Source organism: Pteropus vampyrus, unplaced genomic scaffold, assembly GCF_000151845.1.
Source record: "Pteropus vampyrus isolate Shadow unplaced genomic scaffold, Pvam_2.0 Scaffold816, whole genome shotgun sequence".
NCBI classification, from domain to species: domain Eukaryota; kingdom Metazoa; phylum Chordata; class Mammalia; order Chiroptera; family Pteropodidae; genus Pteropus; species Pteropus vampyrus.
In genome coordinates, this window is record NW_011889597.1 from 376,343 (window position 1) to 395,819 (window position 19,477).

Below are 19,477 nucleotides of genomic sequence, written 5' to 3' on the forward strand. Positions count from 1 at the left end.
AGGAGACTATTCACAAAAATAATATTAAGAGGTACATTTTGAGTGCAGAATGCGGTACAGGTCCTAAGCTAAACTCTTTAGGTACTTCAATTCCTCTCATTTCCATAATGACCCTATTATTTTCCTCAGTTTTACAGATGAATTGAAACTTATACTTAAATAACTAGCCCAAGGTCACACAATGAGCAAATAAAGGACTGAGGAAAAATCCCCAGGTCTTCCTGACACCACCTAAAAATGTCACCACAGTATTTTTCCTTAAGAACCTCCCATCTCTTTGAGTGGTCTTTCTTTTGGGGGTTTCAAGGCCATGAAGACACATCTATTTTTTCCCTGAACTCTTAAAAAGAACCGTTTCCTAGAAGCCAAGGCAGGGCTTCCCAAAGGGAATTTGATGAAATTTTAATTTAAGAGAAGCTTCTAGAAAAGCAGATGTGGCAAGGGCTGGATGTAATATGCTGCATCTCAGATTAGAGACTCAAAAAATATTGGCATTTTGAAGACTATTAGGACTATAGAGGGCAAATGAACTGGTTTCATTTTGTGTAAGCCAGCATCTTCCAGAACTCCCTTTTCACTTAACACTCAACAAAACCCCCTAAAAGGCTGTGGAGACCCTCCCTGTGGGGACTATTGGGCAGGTACTGGGCACAGGTTTTTCCTTCCTGAACTCAGGCTGCCCAAGCTGCTTTCTCCCAAGGCCTTGTCACTTCTACCCCATCAACCTCTTTGCTGGTCAGAATTAGGTGCACAGCCGAGTGTCCCTCATCACTTCCTTTACCTCAAGACAGACGCTCTCAGGAGGCCTGTTGGAGGGTTATGTACTACTCATTTTCAGCTGATAGCCTGATACTGGGAAAACTGAAGTTCCTCTGTAGGACTAGGGCTTGCCTGAGTGCTAATTTTCTGATTTTTACCTGGACATGTCAACTTTTCTATTTCCTGGGCAGATCAAGCTGTAACGGCTCCTATAATAGCATTTCCTTTACATTTTTTTTTTCAACTATTCTTTTGTAAAGTTTAAAGAGTCAAAAAGTTCTATAAGGTTCATTACAGTAGTCACCAGTCTTCCCCCCACTCCCTGAAACAACCACTTTCATCCGTTAGCTGATTCTTTTGGTGTTTTCCTCAATATTTCTAATGTATTTTATTTCTCCTTCCAGGTCATCCCTTTTCAGGCTTCACTTATTGACTTCCCACTATGGAAGACAAGCTTTTAGTGCTCTTCCATCCCATCCTTCCATCTTCCCAAGGTAAGGGTACTGTAAGTTTGTTTGGATCAGTATTAAATGTTTACATTATTATGTGAAACTATACCAATGCTATTTACAACTGAGCCATATAGTATACTATGATTACTCTTCCTTTCTGGTATAATTTTCTATTTTTCCTGGATTTAATAACTGTCCTGGTTTTCTATGTGTTTGTCACTAATCCAATCCTAAATTAACTACCAATGGTCTATAAATTCTCCCAAAACATTCAAATGCATCAAGTATTTATCAATATTATCTTCTTAAAGGCATTTCTCCAGACGATCCTTCCAAACTACCCCAGTCTGAACTGGTTGCCTTCCATTCTTGCTGCATAGCTGTCATCACCAATCACTCTTCACCTTCACCCTGGTGATTCCTCTTGCCTCTTTCTCAGGCTGGATCCCATTTCCTATACCCCACGTCTTCCTGACTCATTTTGATGGAGCATATCCTCTAGCAAAGTTTATTTTTTAGTATGCTTTCCTCAGCCAAATGGTCCCCTCTGAGCTACCACATTTTGGGTTTCCAAGCAAACTAAAATATCAGTTTTGCTCTGTGCACTGGTATGTAGACTTCCAAGGTCTTCTTCTCAGTTCTCTTCCTCCTGGGAACTGGCAGGTACCTTCTTCACTTTTACCCTGTTTTACAGGCAGCAGCCAGTGATGAAGAGGCCTGGATCTGGAGTCAAACAACTCAAGGTTCAAATCTTGGCTCTGACACTTATTCCATTTATTGACTCTAGATAAGTTATACAATCTGTTTAAGCCACCGTGCTCTAATTGGTAAAATGGTGACAACAACAGCCTACAACACAGGGTCTGCCTGGCACATGGCAATGCTCAATAAAAATTGCTGCTCAGCCACAAAAATTTGTCTAGGCCAGGAGTCCTCTTGTACTAGGAGCATCGAGGGGTGGTTTATATATGGGATGGCTTAGAGGCACACCTTGGTAGTTCAGGAATTGATCTAAATCTTTCCATGTATTTTTCCTTTACCACCTGTCTATGTAACACATTCTATATTGACACTTCCCACTGTACAAGGTGACTTTTTACACATCCTGAAACACTTTCTCCCTCCAGTGTCAAGACAAAGTCCTAATTCCTTGTACAGTGTATAGTTTACAGTACATGCCCTTGTTCACCCCACCCACACTTTACAGACTGACAGAACCTTATCCAGGTTTCCTCTCCACCCTGGTATCTTCGGATTGAAAAGTTTTAGTCTAAGGCTATTGGTCATATTCTATCAATGGCAGCAAGGGTGGAAAAGAGAGGAGCTGAACCACCAAGGCTCCTTTTAGCCACAATCCCAGTACTGTGACACTGGTGACGTCTGTACTGGCCACACGACTTGAGGCCTTCTCCTTGGGGACACCCAGGAGCAGGAACCAGGGCATCAGGGTTGGCAACTATTCAGAAGTGAAGTGGGTTTGGCCTGCTGAGCCCAGCCCAACCTCTGGCTTCTGCTTGTAGCCTGGGAGATTATTCCTTTTGCTTTCAGATTGCTGACGAAAGCTCTGAACTTTCCAGAGAAAGAACCACTTGCAGGTCTGCCTTGAGGGCAGGATTAGAACAGGGTGTGGGTGGGGATGAGGGCACCAGCTCACCTCCACAGTTACTGTGAAGAACAAGGCTGTATCACCCGGTCATTCTGAGAAATTTCCTGATGGTGACTATACCAGGAGTAAAAGGCCTCAAAAGGTTATTGGTAAACCAATAACCAAATGATAACAAGCAGTATTTTCATTGCAAACATTGTAAGGATGGAATGTGATGATGGAATAGTGGGACAGAGTGTAGCTGAAAATGACAGAGTGAGAAAACCTGCACTGAGATTAGGGGATTCCTTAATCAACTGTGAACTCCTCTAGGCACCACAGATCTCCATCCTCAGCCTGCGCTCTGACTTGGGAGGCGATTAAGACCCCTGCTTTCCTGAACGAGCCTACTCTACCAGAGCCCTTGGCTTTCCATTTTCTGAGACACTGAGTCACTTCCTCTCTCCAGCTCTCGCCTTCGAGCCTCCCTTTTCCCTTCCCTGGAGAAGTGACTCACTGCTAAAGTGTTGGGTGACACCGAGGATCAAGGATGGGCGATAAAAATACTCTTGACTGTGCAACTTGAGGACAGGGGATACAGTTTGGATGGAGAATTCAACACGCTGCCCATGAACTCTAAGGCTGGGGTGTTAACAATGGCCACAGTTTCATCTCTCTGAGGAAGTGGAGAAAAGAATGGAGTTCAAACACACATTCACCAGAGCTGGATTTGCTGTGGAGCCCCTTGATCTGCCCTTTTAAAGGTATATTTCTGAGAAAGGCACATAAAGGCAGGCACTTAGTATGACAAATGTAGATCACAGAGGCCTGGGCCCCTCCCATCAGCCCTGTAGGGCCTGGCTGGGGCCCTGAGAGCAGGCCTGTTTCTTTCTGGGTTTTCTCTCTAGTGAAAACATCTGTACTTCGCCAGCATGGGAAGAATGAGGGAAGCCAATGTGACAGATTCAGGCTCTGGGCTGGGCACTACTGACACCAGAGACCCCTTAGAGCAGGGTTACTGAAGACTGCTCTGCGTGCAAACATCAATAGCAACAGCCCAGCTGTTTTCCCAGATGGAAACTCACCTTCCTTCATCCAATTCACTGGATGCAAACTAGATATTTTCTTCTCCTAATTAATCTTCATGGGCCTCAAGGCTGAGCAAAACAAAACACAATTTTCTCTAAAGGATGACTCCCCAGCCAGGTCACAAGCTATTCAAGACTCAGGAACCGAGGCAGCAAAGTCACCCCATCCAAGAGGCCAAACAAATGGGAGCAGAGACACTCATAAAAATGAAGAGAAATCTATGTGTGTACGTGTGTGTGTACTGGAGGGAGGATGCAGCTGAGAATGTCACAACAGGAGAATTCATGCTACAAAATCTTAATTCTCTGGGAAATTAAGGCAAAAAGAAAACAATATGCCTTAAAAGCTGTTGGTGCAATTCCACGAGACTGAGACACTTGGCTCAGCAATGATGGTTAGTTTGCTTTTTAAAGGTATCTCAACTACAAAGTGCTCTTCCCACAGTCGGGAACCTTCCCCGCCAACACGTGTACATGAGTACACACATGTGTGTGAGCCCTGCCTTCTATGGGAGGATATGCGACCCACGGAGCTCCTTAAAGTCCCCCAACCTCAGCTGGTGAGTCACTGGCAGGAGGAGGAGGAGGTCCTGGGACACTGCTGCAGGTTCCCAGCATCAGAGTAACAGTTCATAGAAATACAAACCTCCCCACACGATGTGCCAGACACTCACATGTCCCAACTCACTGCAGAGAGGCTGGGGAGCGTAGGCCAGACTCCGTAGAACACTCCATGTCTAACCAGGCAATCTCAGACGAGAAGATGCCCAGTGACTTTTCCTCCCAGGTCCCTACAAGTGCTGGCAGGCACCGTCCCTGAGCGAGGCTCTCCTCAGTGGCACAGAGGAGCTGCTTCTCATGCTTCCGGAACCCGGCCGGGCAGGCAGTGGGAAGGGAGGCGCCAACAAGGCCACGGAGACTTTTCAACTGATCATCTTGGGAAAAGCCAGATACAAATTTCACGGCTGGAATGCAAGGGTTGTGAAATGCTGGAAGGAGCCCCAAAGAGGGCTAAGGACTCTCCTTCCGGGAAGGGAGTGGGTGGAGGGCTGGCAAGGGCTGGTGGGAGAGGAGCAGGTTGCCCAGAGGGGCCTGCTTTTCTGGGAAGCAGGAAGTAAGGCCTTGAGAAAGAAAGAAAGAAATCCCCAAGCTCTAAGGTGGTGGAGGGGCAAGAAATAGGGTTGGTTTTGTTTCTGAACAGGAAGAAAACAGGCTTTGTGTCAAGAAGTAATTTTGGTATAAATGAGCCAGTTATGACATAGCTTGTTATCGCTGGGGTTTGGAAGCACAAGGCTCTCAGCATGTTTTCTCTAGAGTTAAATACGAACAGTAAGCTTCTAACATGGGGCTTTAGCCTTGTCCTTGGTGTCATGTGAAAGGTCTCTATTCATGTTCTGACTAGTTAGATGAGGTCCATCAGCAGGGGTTATTACTACCTCTGAGACACAGACTTGTGTGCCCCTCATGGGGTCCCTGATCATGGAGTAAGGACTATCATACCATGTTAATGGCTGATAGGCTGCCATAAGCTCCACCCTTTTCTAACCTTGGGCAAGTTACTCATTAGCCTCTTTGTACTCCAGTTTCTTCATTTAGAAGATTATCTACTACAAATAGTGACTATGAGGATGAACTAAATTCATATGATATAAAGCACTTGGAACATTACTTGGCACATAGTTAAGTATTATTTAACTGTTAGTTGCTATTGAGGTATGAAAAGAGCAAGTACCTGACTCCCCAAACAGGCTGGAGCCCAGCTGCTAATGTCCAGGCTCCATCAGCTCCCCTGAACTACAGCCTCTTTAGACCAGTCAGATTCATAAAGCCCCATGCACCAGAGCACCCCAGCCCCGAAAGCCTGACTAAAGGAAAATCAGACATGCAGATACAATAAGGCCCATATTGGTTGCTCCCCAACAGGGAGAGGAGCAAACACTGGTGCCAGCACATTTGGGGTCGGCTTTCTCAGTCACAATCCATGTGGTTTATCTGAAATGGGGTCAGGTCCCAGAGTGGGCAGCACAGATATTACCATTGTGCTTGCTAATCTAAACTGAGTCCATCACCATCGATCCTGAGATAATAGAGAGCTGGAGTCTTGAGAGACTTGAGGGGTGTGTTGGAAAATGTTCTTGGCAAAGAAGGAGGAACCATTTTTCAACCAGTTGCTAACAAATTAGTAACCAGCACTGAGAATCTCAGAGGAGATGTTCTGATTCTCTCCAAACTGCAGATTCCGGCACTTTAGAAATCTGACTAGGTACCTGAGCTGCAGGGAGGGAAGACACCCCAACCCACTAGCACCTCTGGTTTATTCCCACCCATGTCTCTGCAGCTCAGCAAACTCGGGCCAAAAGGTAGAGGCTGCAGCCTCTGCCTTGTATCTACAGACAGCCCTTGGACCAGATCCGATGCCTACTGCCCAGTCAGGAGGAGCTGAGTCTGGGCTATATGTGTGCATCAAGAAACCCAGAGCCTTGTGCTCCCTTGCAGTGTCTGGGGTCTTGGCAGCTGGAAGTTCATCTAAGACAAGGAGTGAGATCCCAGGCCTATCCTAGATATACAAGAGGGGTGTGTCTCTACAGGAGTCCTTGCCTTTCTGCCCAGAAACCAAGACCTTCCAGAACTGGGAGGGCCATCTGGACTAATTGTGTCTACAAGTTATAGGCAATATGCTTGAGTCTTTAGGCCTTCGAGTACCTCCTGGCCTATCACTAGTGCCAATAGGGCCTCACAGGAGAAGCCAAGCTCAGGGCACAAGAAGGAGTGTGGCCCTGGGACAGGGTCCACACTCACAGGTGGAGAGTTTCCAGATGCCCCACGACTCAGCCTGGCCATCTATTGCTGCCAAGGGAGATCACAGTACCTCAAGCCAGTTACTCCAAGGCAGCTAGCTGGAGAAACCCACTGGCTGGACTTGAAAACTGCTCTGAGGTGGCAGTGGAGGCTTCTCCTGATTCTTGCCAAAGAGCTTAATTCTCATGGCTTCTAGATGGCAGATTCACCAGGTGAGGCATCTTGGGCTGCCCTGTTGCCAGAATAATTCTCCCTACTCCACAGTCTATTCCCAAGTTACAGCCTTCACTTTAACCTGGCCCGGCCTCCTGCCCTGTCAGCTCCTTTCTCTGCTTGTTAAAATTCTAGGGCAGCTTCAAGGTCCATCTCATGTTCTTCCTCCTCTGAGAAGCCCTCTCTAACTACTCCAGATCACGTTGACTTGTCTTTTCTGTAGTGCATTAAATCACTACCACTTCTGGAGCTCATGAATGAGCATCTGGAGCTTTAATTCAAAGTAGTAGCTATTTCCTACAAATTGCATCTATAGCCACACTCATACCAATTAATTAATTAAATTGTTTCAGCTCACGTGTCCCTAAAAGAGCTTATACCCCAGATGGACCCCTGGATCCTAAGCCTGTCACACAGCAAATGTGTAACAAAGACTTTCTAGAAGAAGGATGGATCACTATGGTCTTGCAGGAGTGAGCTGCTTCCCTTTCAGCCCAGAGCACGGAAACTTCCTCCCTGGCAGGCAAGGTCCCTGCTCTGGCCTGCCAGCTCCCAGGTATCCCCTGCCAGCAGCTATTCCCTAGAGCTTCCCTGGGACTAAGAGCAAAGAGGGGTGCCAAGCTCTAGCCCTGACCACCATTTGTCCCCTATCAGAGGAAGAGAGGTTAGCAGGAAACGGATTTGACCTCTTGGGTGGCCAGTTTCTCCCAAGGGCTATTGAGGCTCCTAGAGGCCTGCAAAGGACTTCCCTTCCCTACCCTGGGCCCCATGAAAGGGAGGCAGGAAGAAGGGCCTCAGTAGCAGGCATCCAATATGGGGCTGGCCAGACAGGGAGGCCCCTGGGGTTGCAGCTATCAGCCGGAGACCAGGCTCCAGGAAGGAAGGAAGGGCAACTCTGGCCGAGACTGAGATAAGGAGCGGGGCGGCCGTACTCAGCACAATGGCTCCCACAAGGCTGGGAGGCCCAAGTCAGATTTTGCCCCAACTTGGCCTCCCGTCTGCTCACACAGCCCGTGTAAATATTTACTAATGTTTATATCCCTGCTCTGCTGGGTTTGCTCTGAGGCTCTTTCCTATGACCCACAGATCCATGTGCCTCAGACCCTGGGCCCATCCAGCAAGGGCTATCAGCATTGTTCTCTCTCATGCAAGCCACAGAAACAGACCCTTCGGGACAAAACTGCCCCCTTGTCCCAGCCCTGGGACACTGCCGTCATGAAGCTCTACTAACCCCCTCTGGGGGTGGGGAACTTACGGGGCCCGGTCATGGGTGAGGCCGTTCTGCCGCTGAGGGTTGATTGGTGGAAGGACGGGTTTGCTGTTGATCTCAAGTCCTCTCCTCAGGGTCTCCCGGATCTGCTCTGTGTCTGCAACAACACCACTAAGTTGCCTGGTGGCCCTTTGGGCTCCCAGTATCCTCCAACCCTGCCCTTAGAACCTGGTTCAGCAGATGTGCTGGGGAAAGGCTCCCAAGAAGGCCTCCTGAGCCTGCTCTAGGCATCAGCTGTGAGATGGAGTGAGTATAACATGAGGACACAGGGCGTGTAAGGTACCATGTTCTCAAGAAACTTTTGGTCTTCTTGTAGAAGACAAGGGGTGGCCTCTGGACTTCGGAAGGGCACTCTCTAAGAAAGGGCTCTTCTCCCTGTCCTTTCCCTTCCTGTATCACATCCCCAGCTTTAATATTAACATAGCTCTAGATAGTGACTGCCAAAGCCTTTGCCATTGCCCAAGACCAGCCAGGGATTCTAACCACTGAGATAGATGTAAGGACTGCAAGTGGCCTGTCATGAATGGGCAGGTGTCTCTTACTCTGTTTCTGGGTTCTGGGTGGTCAGCTGGTATCTAGCCCTGCCCTCCTTCTCTGTGAGCTGGATCAGTGGGATGCTGAGGTCATTTCCCCACCTTGGCCCAGGATACCCTACCTCTCCACAGGTGTGGCAAGGGCCAGGAGATGAGAGAGGAGTCCCTTGGTGGGATTATTTCTTTGCAAGGTGCTTTGCTGGTCTTTGGGTGAAGCCTACTAGCCTAGTTCCCTGTTTGAGATTTTGGTCTAAGATTTACTTCTGCAAACTGCAAACACATACAAAAAAGCAAATTAACACTCGTTGCTCAAAAGGTGGGCTGAGTGGATGATGGAGGCGATTATTAACTTTTCTAACTGTTCAACTTTAGTAGCATGGATTACTTTTATAATTAAAAAAATCCAATAATGGTGAAATTTGGACAAGACTATGAATCCCTCCTTAAATTACCTCTTTTGTCAAAAGCAACTAAATGATTCCAATAACTACAGACATTCTCTCAGAACCTTCCATGGGCTCGGCACACCATTAGAACAAGTGGGAAGGAAAGAGATCAGATATTTGTGCCAGGGGTTTAAGTTGTCCTTTATGGAAAGAAAAACCTTTTCGAAGTGCTATCACATATGTAGGTATTTTATTCAGGACTGTAGGCATCTTATTCTTTAAAGAATAAGAAAAGATAGAGGAATAGAGAAAGGAAGTAGAAAGAGAAGCTGTAAATATACATAGAAGTAAACAGCTGCTTTTCTTTTGGAGTTAGTTATAGATGCCCTTTGTTAAAAACCACGATTGTTTCTACAGCCAAGACCAACACGGTGAGCTTCCAACAAGAGAGCCATATCCTCCTCCTCCAAGGCCCCACCTGGAATGCGGCAAGTATAGGGTCCCCTGTCTATGGCTGCTTACACTGCATCTGCAGGACGGTGGGGCAGGGAAGTTCGCAAGCTGGCCTCACACTCAGGCCTTTCTTCTCTAAGGCCTGGGAAGGCCTGAGGCCAGAGTGATCCTCGTGTCTGGCATGGCTTTCAGGCCAGAGCTGGGCCCTGTGTCAATTCTGTGAGTGGCCAATGCTCATTCTCTTGTTCTTGGGTGGACTGTGGCCTTTCCCTGTAACTGTCCTATGGCTTCCACTTACCTCCATGACCTCAGATTGCAAAGGGTAAATCTAAAACACAACAGTCACCGCTGGTGGTGCATTTGAAATACACACAGGAAACACAGGAGAAATGAGGCAATAAAGCTCCCTTAATTCCGCCCTCCTGGAAGACTTCTCAAGCTGTTTAAATCCTGCCAGGATAGAAACTATTGAATGGGCTGTTTATGTTAGAGATCCACCTTATAGAGCTTGAAAACCAGGTCTGGGGAAAGAGAAGGAGAAAGGACAGGTGACGGTTCCCACCTTTGCCAGAGAGCCGCCGGGGCTGTGTGCCAATGCAAATGCTCCGGCTGTCCTCGTCATCCTCAGGGGGCTGGCTCAGGTCATCCCAGGCACACTTGGCACTGACGCCGCTTAGATTGGAGCCGTCCGTCTCAATGCCTTTGTCAACTCTCTCCTGCTTGGAAAGAACCAAAGAGCCGGAGTTCCTTCAGCGAACCGGTGGCCTAAGGTCACCACCATCTTTCCATCTTGTCCTTTGTAGGTGCTGAACATGGGACAAGTGCTAGAAGAGCAGGATCTCTGATCTTGTTCTGCCCTGGTTATAATGCATGACAGTCTCTGCCAGCCACTGGGCTCCTTCGGGGTGTCCAGGGACTAGGCGACGAATGAAAGGAAGAATGAAAATCCCAGGGAAGCTTCTCCTCTATCATCAACCCTCACACCTGTTTTGGAGCCACAACTCATGCATCTGACACTGGCCTGCGCTGCTGACGTGGCAGAACCAGGAACTACTTTCCTGAGGAAAGGCTAAGTCCTTCAAAACCCCAGGATGAACCGGCCAGTTGCTGCCACAGAGGATGGGGGGAAGCCTAACACGGGTGGGAGAGGCCAGACCAACTTCTCCCCGCCTCCATGCCTGCAGTTTCTTCTTGTGACAGCAGGGGGTGTGGTCACACAATGAAGCGCCACCAGAGCAGAAGGGCAGGGCTGCCTACATTGCTAACTTGTTTGGCAAAGGACTCTGGATGAAGTTTCTTTTACATTTCTTAGAATAAAATGGTGGCCTAGAGGGCAGTGACCATCTGAAGACCCCACCAGAGGCCCTGCCTTCGTGTAGACCTCGGCACTGTTGAGTCCAAACACTCTCCAAATGACCTCACCCAATGGCCTCAAGGAAAATTGTACCCAAATATCCCTGGGATTTCTGGTAAAACATAGTTCTGTGATGTTGAGCTTTAGATTAAAGATTATCTGGAAGGCTCTAGCAACCTAGTTCATAAACAGCCATGTGGGCCAAATAAAGGTCCTGAGTGAGCTCCTTAATAAGAGTGTTCGCACCTCCCTGTCTGCCTGCCCTTCTCTACAGGCCGCCACAGGCACTAAATTGGCCTGTTGGTCAGCCAGGGGGCCTTTCTAGGGAAGCACAAGGTAAATCCACATAAGGTCCTTATTTCTTGAGACCAGGCCCTGCCCTGGATGCCTCCTTCCCATCAATCATACTCTCCTCTTTTCCAGTGCTACCATTAGCCTGGGTAAAGATGGGATTCTGAGCAGTGACAGGGAGAGGCTGATGACAGGGGGAAGCTCTGTGCTCCAGGCAGAAGCATGTGAGCCCTAGTTTGCTCAAGGTATACCTGAGCTTTTCTCTCTCCACTGGTCACCCTGAGGCCTCCTCACTGAAACAAAGAGCTGAGGATGCCTCTTGGCTCAATTAGCTGAATAAAAAAGTAAAGAGTTAAGACCCAGAGAAGTTAAGGGACTTGCTTAGGCACACAGCTAGCTAGTGGTAGAGCCTGGAGAAAAGGAACAGGAGCTAGCTCTAAAATGAACCACCTGCAAGCAGGCTCTAGACTAGCACAAATGAACACAAAAGAGTCCCCACTTGGTGTACAGAGCCACCAGGAAAGAAAGCTGGATTTTCTCACTAATACCTGCTTGCTCTTAGTCCTGCTGGCTGGTCTTAGGAGAGCCTTAAGACGGGGAAGAGAACTTTTCTTGGCATGTAGAGAAAGGACAGGCTGCTTACTCTACTAGTTTAAAGGACCAGGTTTTTTCTTAGTACCTAATGACTTGGCACTTAATGACTGGGGCCAAACAACAGTCCGGTGTCCCATGATTGATCCCAGAGTGGCTAGAGAACAAGGGGCTTAGGGAAACAGACTCTTGATGGTTCCTGGATCTTGTATAAGCAGAAGCTACAAGGAAACCAAATTTAAAGTAGAGAAAACAGAGGATCCTGGCAGCAGTTTGAACACTTCGTGTTAAAAGGCACTAGGAAAACAGAGGAGCATCATTTGTGAATGAGTAGTGTTTCTGCCCCAAAACTCACAGGCCTGCAGTAAAGAACCCAGAGACTGCTGGCTATGTGTCTAGCTGCTACCTCTCCCCTGCCACCTCTCTTCCGTCCTAGAGGATGTGTAACTCCTGGAAGCTGCCTGTGGCCTACCAGTTTTTTACGGAGACATAAAAGGTTCAGCGATGGCAATAACCTGCAATTGGTGGGGGAAAGGAGAAGGAGGCAGACACAGGCCGGGCACATTATTAGCTGTCTGCCGCTCCTGCTTCACAAGGAGCCCATAAGAAAGGAAGTTATGCTCTATATGGCTTTCAAAATTCACCTGCAGTGAAAAGAGTGCTTCTCCTACGAAACCAAAGACAACACTGAAATTCTATATCACTGGGCCACAATGAGCGGGCAATCGCAGGCCTGTACGTATAAAGACTTCCTTTACACAGCAAGGAATGCCAACCTACCCAGGGAAGGAGCTTGGTGTCTGACTGCCTAAGATATAAATATACCTAAAAAGGGGATGAGATCACTAGACCAATCAGGGCACCCCCTTTGCACCTGGGCTGTCGGGTCAAGATCATCTACTCTGTTACCGGGTGGTAGTGACAGCAGTGGGGTGGCTCCCTGAAAGAAAGTCTGCATTCTTATGAGAAGGGGGAAGTGGAGGGTGAATATTGGGCAAGCAATAGCAACTATATTGATTTTCCTTAGTTGCTGGTGATCTTATTTTTTTAAGTCAGGTTTATTGATCTATGACTTGCATACAATAAAATTATCCCCTTTAAATGCAAAAACACATGTGTCTGAGACTAGTTTTCTTAGCCTGAAATTTCTGCTCCCTTATGTGCTCTATAGAATTCAGGGGGCAAGTTCTAAACCATGCCATACTTCTACTCACTCACAAATAAAGCTCCTCCGTTTTCCCAGGATGAAAGCCAATGTTATCTGGAAGAGGCCTAGGCACAGTGTGCTAGAAAGGTTTTCCTCACTTAAGACATACTTGCAGGTGTGGATCAATCTCAAATATGGTCTCTCCCCTCCGCATGTCAGTTATCAGCCAGGGGCCACCAGCGCTGTGGACAAAGAAAGGGAACAGGATGGTAATTGAGGGTCTGGGCTGGGCCTCTAGCCTGCCCAGTTTGCTGCCCCAAGGCCAGAACACAGGGGAGTGGTTAGTGGTGGGCCATCAGGGAGTGAGTTGCCAGGAAATCCTTCTGTGAAAAACCAGTGCCTAAACGGCAATGTAAGGGAAACCCAAGTGTTGGGGAGGGAGGGACTGCCACCCCCAGGCCTGGAAAGCCAGGCACCCACCTCATAGGGAGGGGTTTACTTACACAGGCACCGTCCGCAGCAGCTCCAGGATGCCCTGCCCATTCCACTGCTGGGCTGCATGGAGCTCCTCAGTGCAGACACCAACAATCTGAGATCCAGGAACAAGATTCCATTATGCGTTAATGGCCATTCCTCCTACCCATCCAGAAGGTCAGCCACATAGGCTGTCAGTGTCACCTTAAGTAGCGGGACCACAGGTAGGATCTGTGTGTGCTCAGGAGCTGGGCATCCAAAATGGGGAGGTTCCTTTAGGAGGGAACAGTTGCCTGGCCAGGATTATGGATGGGTCCATACATGGGGCATTGAGGCCTGATTCTTGCCCTACTGTGATAGGTCAGGTGTCCATAGACACAAAGTTTAGCCTTAAACTGTGGAGGAGAAAATCAGAGCCCTGCCAACTCAGGATGGGTTCCCAGCCCATGACTTTTAGAAGCAGTGAAGGTCCAGAGAGACATTCATACCCAGTCTGGGATCATGGGAAATGTAAACAGAGGTGATTCTAAGAACTTCCAAGCTCAGAACTATGATCAAAGGGCCCCAGCAGCTGGCAGAGAAGCTCCCTTCTTTATCAGGGGCTGAGCCTTTGAGTAAATCTCAAGGGAAATAACTAAACTTCACACAGACCTCATGATCACAAGGAAGCCCTGTGCAGCTGGGGTGGATGCACATCCCTTTTGGGTAGTGGCAAGTCCAGCCCAAAGCTGCCTTCCTGCTGGGAGCTCCTGTGCCTGTGGATGCCTGGGTCTCAATTAGTTCACAGAAATACCCTCCCTGTTATCCCCCTCAGCTACAACTATTCTCTCCTATCCAAATGGCCCCTTCCCCTTCCTCCTTCTCCCATCTCAGCAGAGTAGATCAGACCATTGGAATTGAGCTGACAAACCATCAGAGGGAACAGAAAATGGGAGAAAATAGAAAATTTCCTGTTGCATTCACTTCTCTACCCAAGCCCTCCTGTCTTCCCAGTATCTTTCTCCCAGGAAGGCTCAAGCCCATGTCCAACCTGTGCCTCACCTGAAGGAAGGTAACTACCCCAAAGGGTGTCTGTACAGGTTGCATCTGCGGGTCCTCTGTGAGAAGCATGTGCTGAATCCTTGACTCACTGTTATCCAAAGGGCTGTGCCAAGACACGTGGTCCCCACTGCAGAAGGTGTTCTCTGTGGGAGAGACAGGAGGATCCTCAGTGTTTGAGGCCCTTCGTCCAGGCCTGGAACCCAACCTGAGGTCCGAGAAGCCCAGGCTGGGAAGCTCCACGGCCTTCCAAGGTAGTAGACCCTGTGAAGGAGGGGAAGCATTCATGTGGATGGGAACAAAGAGTGACTATTTTCTCCAAATCACACACTCCTGCTGGTCCATTCTGCCAGCTTTCAATAGAAAAGAAAAGGCTGCTAGTGTGCATGCTCACTTGGCCTAGCAAGTCCAAAGCCTTCCAACATCTGCTCCACCTCCCCAGCACCTTCACTTATTCAGGGTGTAGGGGAACAGCCATGATTTGATCTACCAAGAAAGAATAAAATGATTTACTGCGGGGCCGCCTGACCAGAAGTCCACAAGGAGACTAGAGGGCAGTGAAAGACTTTCACCTTGGAAAAATAGGCCAGGATTTCTGTGCCGCTGAAACAGTGTGCGAAAGGGAATATCTAACCTTGGAGGGCCTTGGATATCTCAGCAGTCTCTCCCAGGTAGACGGATTTAGGGAACAGCTCCTCAATGAGAAACACTGCAGGCTTGGAGTATATGGAGGTTTGAACTGTGCTGCACACCCCTTGGCAGAGACGTACAGCCTGGAGGGGCAGCTATTTCCATGGGAACACAGATGCTGTGCCTTGGCTGTCCAAGAGAAACACGTGCAGTCTTCAACTACCTCAACTTTTATCCGGGTGTCCTTCCAAGGGTACTCTGATTTAACAGCCTGTATGCGTCTAAAAGTTCTATTCTTTTTCTTCTAAAACATATAGCAACAAACTACTTTGCACATTTCACTTAATTACGTATCCTGGAATCATCTCACATCAGCACATAGAAAGCCACCTCATTTTTGAAATGACTGTATGATAGTCCACTGTGGTATATCACATATGATCTGGGAATATCAACAGCTAAGGCCTCTTCACTTTTTATCACTATTCGAGGCAAGGCAAAACACACACACACGCACACACACTCAGCCTGAAGGTTCCCAGGGAGGCCTGAGAGAGCTTCTACTCTTGCCTGTCTTGGTCAGAATACTAACTTCCTCCTGTGTCAGGTGAAGTTATGCACCACTTTTTCCATCCAATAGACAGTCTCAGATTATCGTTCCTGACCTCAAAAGCATTCATTCAGGAGGGAGAAGAAAGACTTCCTCCTCTAAGAGACACGGAATAATAAAGGGCAAAAAGGGCATGGCTCTAAGCAGAGCCAGCTAGAAACCCCGATATTTGCAAACTCCTGCTGGACTCACTCTTCCCAGATTCCCTCTCCTTTTACAGGTGTGTGTCTATAAGCAGCCTGCATTATCTACAAGTTAGAAACAATGCAACAAGTAAAAAAATTGAATTAGTATTTCAAACCTTCCTCTACAATAAAAAGTCCAAGCCCAGATGGCTTCACTGGTAAATTCTACCAAACATCTAGAGAAAAATTAATACCAATGTTTCACAAACTTTTCCAAAAAAAGAAAAGAGGTAAAATTTCCCAATTAATTCTATGAAGCCAGTATTACCCTGATACCAAAACCAGGCAAAGGCACTATAAGCAAAGAAAGTCACAGACCAATATCCTTGATGCATACAGACACAAAATTCCCCAACAAAATACAGGCAAACTGAACATAGCTACATATAAAAAGGATCATATATAATGTCCAAGTGGGATTTAACCCAGAAATGCAAGGTTGGTGTAACATAAGAAAATCAATATAATATACTATATCAGAATAAGGGTAAATAAGCAAACAAAAAACCCCCACATGATCATCTCAGTAGGCACAGAAAAAGCATTTGGTGATATCCAATACTCTTTCATGATAAAAACACTCAAACTAGGAACTGATAGGAACTTGCCCAATCTGTTTAAGGGCATCTGCATAAAACCTACAGCTAATATCATATTTGATGGTGAAACACTGAATTATTTCCCTCTAAGATCAGAAATAAGACAGAGATACTCACTTTGACTGCTTCTACTCAACAGTGTAGAAGTTCTAATCAGGGCAACTCGGCAAAGAAAAGAAATAAAATCTGGGTAGACTGAAAAGGAACTAAAACTATCTGTATTGGTAGAGGACTATGATTTTATCTATGATTTTATCTATAGAAAACCTTACGAAATCCACTAAAAAACTATTGAGATAAACAAGTTCAGCAAGGTTGCAGGGTATAAGAGCAATGTACAAAAAATCACTTGTATTTTTATACACTAGCAATGAACAATCTGAAAATAAAATTAAGAAAACTTCCATTTATAGCAGAATAAAAAAGATTATAAAGCTTAGGAATACATGTAACAAAAGAAATGTAAACTTATACTCTGAAAACTATAACACATTGCTGAAAGAAATGAGAGAAGACCTGTATAAATGGAAAGATATCCAATGTTCATGGATCAGAAGACTACTGTTAAGACGGCAGTATTTCCCAAACTGATCTACAGATTCAATGCAATCCCTACCAAAATGCCAGATGCCTTTTTTTTGCAGAAATTCACAAGGTAATTCTAAAATTCATATGAAAATGCAAGGAACTCAAAATACCCCAAACAATCTTTAAATAAATGAACAAAGGTAAAAGACTTAATCTTCCCAATTTAAAAACTACTGTTATCAAGGCAGTATGGCACTGGCATAAGGACGGACATATGATCAATGTAACAGAATTTAGAGCCCAGAAATAAACCCTCACATTTACGGCCAATTACTTTTCGACAAGTGCACCAAGATAATTCAATTTAAGAAAAAATAGTCTTTTTAGCAAATGGTGCTAGAACAAGTGGATATCCATTTACAAAAGAATCAAGTTGGAACTCTTCCTTATACCATAAACAAAAATTAATTTGAAATGAATCATAGGGCTAACTGTAACTGCTAAAATTATAAAACTCTTAGAAGAAACAAAGGAGTAAATCTGACCCTAGATTACACAATGTTTTCTAGATAGAAGACCAAAAGTACAAGCAATAAAAGACATATAAATTTGACTCCATTAAAATTAAAATCTTCTGGGGGTGGCTCCATAGTGTAGTGGTTAACATGACTGCTTTACATGCACCAGGTGCACACTGCGAGCATGTGAGAGGAGACACCCCACCTTCGGAGATCCACTTCTTAAGGGCAAATGGCAACATCCATAGGTCAGGGGTAGAAGTGGGGGGCGGGGGGAGGAATTAAAGAGGGGAAAAAAAAAGAATTAAAATCTTTTGTGCTGCAAACAGTACTATCAGGAAAATGGAAAGAAATGCAAATCAAAACCAGAATGAGATATCACCTTACACCTATTGAGATGGCTATTATAAACAAATAAAAACAACCCAGAAAATAAAAGTATTGGTGAGAATGTGAAAAAATTGGAACCCTTGTGCACTGTTGGTGGGAATGTAAAATGTACAGCCACTGTGGAAAATAATATAGTGATTTCTCAAAAAGTGAAACACAAGATCTAGCAATTCTTCTGAGTGTATACCTCAAAGAATTGAAAACAGACTCAAACACATATTTGTACACCCATGTTCATAGCAGTTATTATTCACAATAGCTAAAAAAGGGAAGCAACCCAAGTGTCCATCAATGGATGAACGGATAAACAAAATGTGGTATTTGTTTTTCAGCCTTAAAAAGGAAGGACATTCTGAAACATGCCACAAAATCAATGAACCTTGAAGACATTATGCTATGAGAAATAAACTAGTCACAAAAAAACAAATATTGTGTAATTCCTCTTATATGTGGTACATAGAGTAGTCAAATTCATAGAGACAGAAAATAGAACGGTGGTTGCCAGGGGCTGAGGAAAGAGGGGAATGGGGAGTTAGAGTTTAATGGGTATAGAGTTTCAGTTTAAGAAGATGTAAAAAGTTCTGGAGATGGATGGTGGTGATGGTTGCACAACAGTGTGAATGTACTTACTGCCACAGAATTGTACACTTAAAATTATTAAAAAAGAAAATAAAAAGGCAAATCTCAAAACGGGAGAAAACATCTGCAAATTATATATCTGATAAGTATACAGACTATATAAAGTATATTGTATCCAGAATATATAAAGAGCCTTACAGCTCAATAATAAAAAGTTATACAATTTTTAAATGGGCAAAGGATTTTAATAAATATTCCTCCAAAGTATATAAATAGCCAATAAGTACATTAAAAGATGTTCATCATGATTACTCATTAAGGAAAACCACAATGAGATGCCATCACTTCACACCTATTAGTATAACTAAAATAAAAAAGGACAATAACAAGTATTGGGTAGGATCAGGAGAAACTGGGAACCCTCATACATTGCTGGTGGCAATGTAAAATAGTAGAGCTGCTTTAGAAAAGAGTTTGGTGATTACACAAAATAATATGACCCAATAATTCCACTCCTAGGAATATACTCAAGAGAAATGAAAACATGTCCACACAGACTTGCACAGGAATGTTCATAGCAACATTATTCACAATAGTCCGAAGGTAGAAACAACCCAAATGTCCGTCAACTAATGAATAGATAAATAAAATGTGGTGTATCCACACAATGGAATGTTATTTGGCAATAAAAATGAATGAAGTACTGATACATGCTACAACATGAACCTTAAAAACATCATGCTACCTGAAATAAGCCAGTCACAAAAGGCCATATGTGATTCCATTTATATGGAAGGTCCAGAACAGGCAAATTTATGTAGACAGGTAGATTAGTAGTTGCCTAGGGCTGGGATGGTTATGGGAGAACGGGGAGTGACTGGTATTGGAATTTGGGATGAAAATGTTCTAGGGATCATTGTGGTGATGGCTTCACAACTGTAAATTACACAGTATGTGAATTACATCTCAGTACAGATGAATGAAAGAGAGAGAGAGAAAGGGAGA

At 45.5% G+C, this 19,477-nt stretch overlaps 1 protein-coding gene across 7 annotated transcripts in view; it reads right to left on the reverse strand.

Annotated features, from left to right (window-relative positions):
• SUFU (SUFU negative regulator of hedgehog signaling) overlaps positions 1-19,477 on the reverse strand; it is a 95,005-nt gene that overhangs the window by 21,081 nt on the left and 54,447 nt on the right. For 6 of the 7 annotated variants that reach the window (XR_897413.2, XM_011385823.2, XM_011385825.2 and 3 more), the window contains exons 4-8: positions 14,437-14,579; positions 13,425-13,510; positions 13,091-13,163; positions 10,101-10,257; positions 8,152-8,263 (exon numbers count right to left, since the gene is read on the reverse strand). Coding sequence is in view for 6 of the 7 variants with exons in the window: in XM_011385823.2 (XP_011384125.1) it covers positions 8,152-8,263; positions 10,101-10,257; positions 13,091-13,163; positions 13,425-13,510; positions 14,437-14,579 (571 nt within the window). In the remaining variant the exon portion in view is untranslated. The remainder of the gene's footprint in view (positions 1-8,151; positions 8,264-10,100; positions 10,258-13,090; positions 13,164-13,424; positions 13,511-14,436; positions 14,580-19,477) is intronic. The other variant, XM_011385824.2, reaches the window with a different exon arrangement.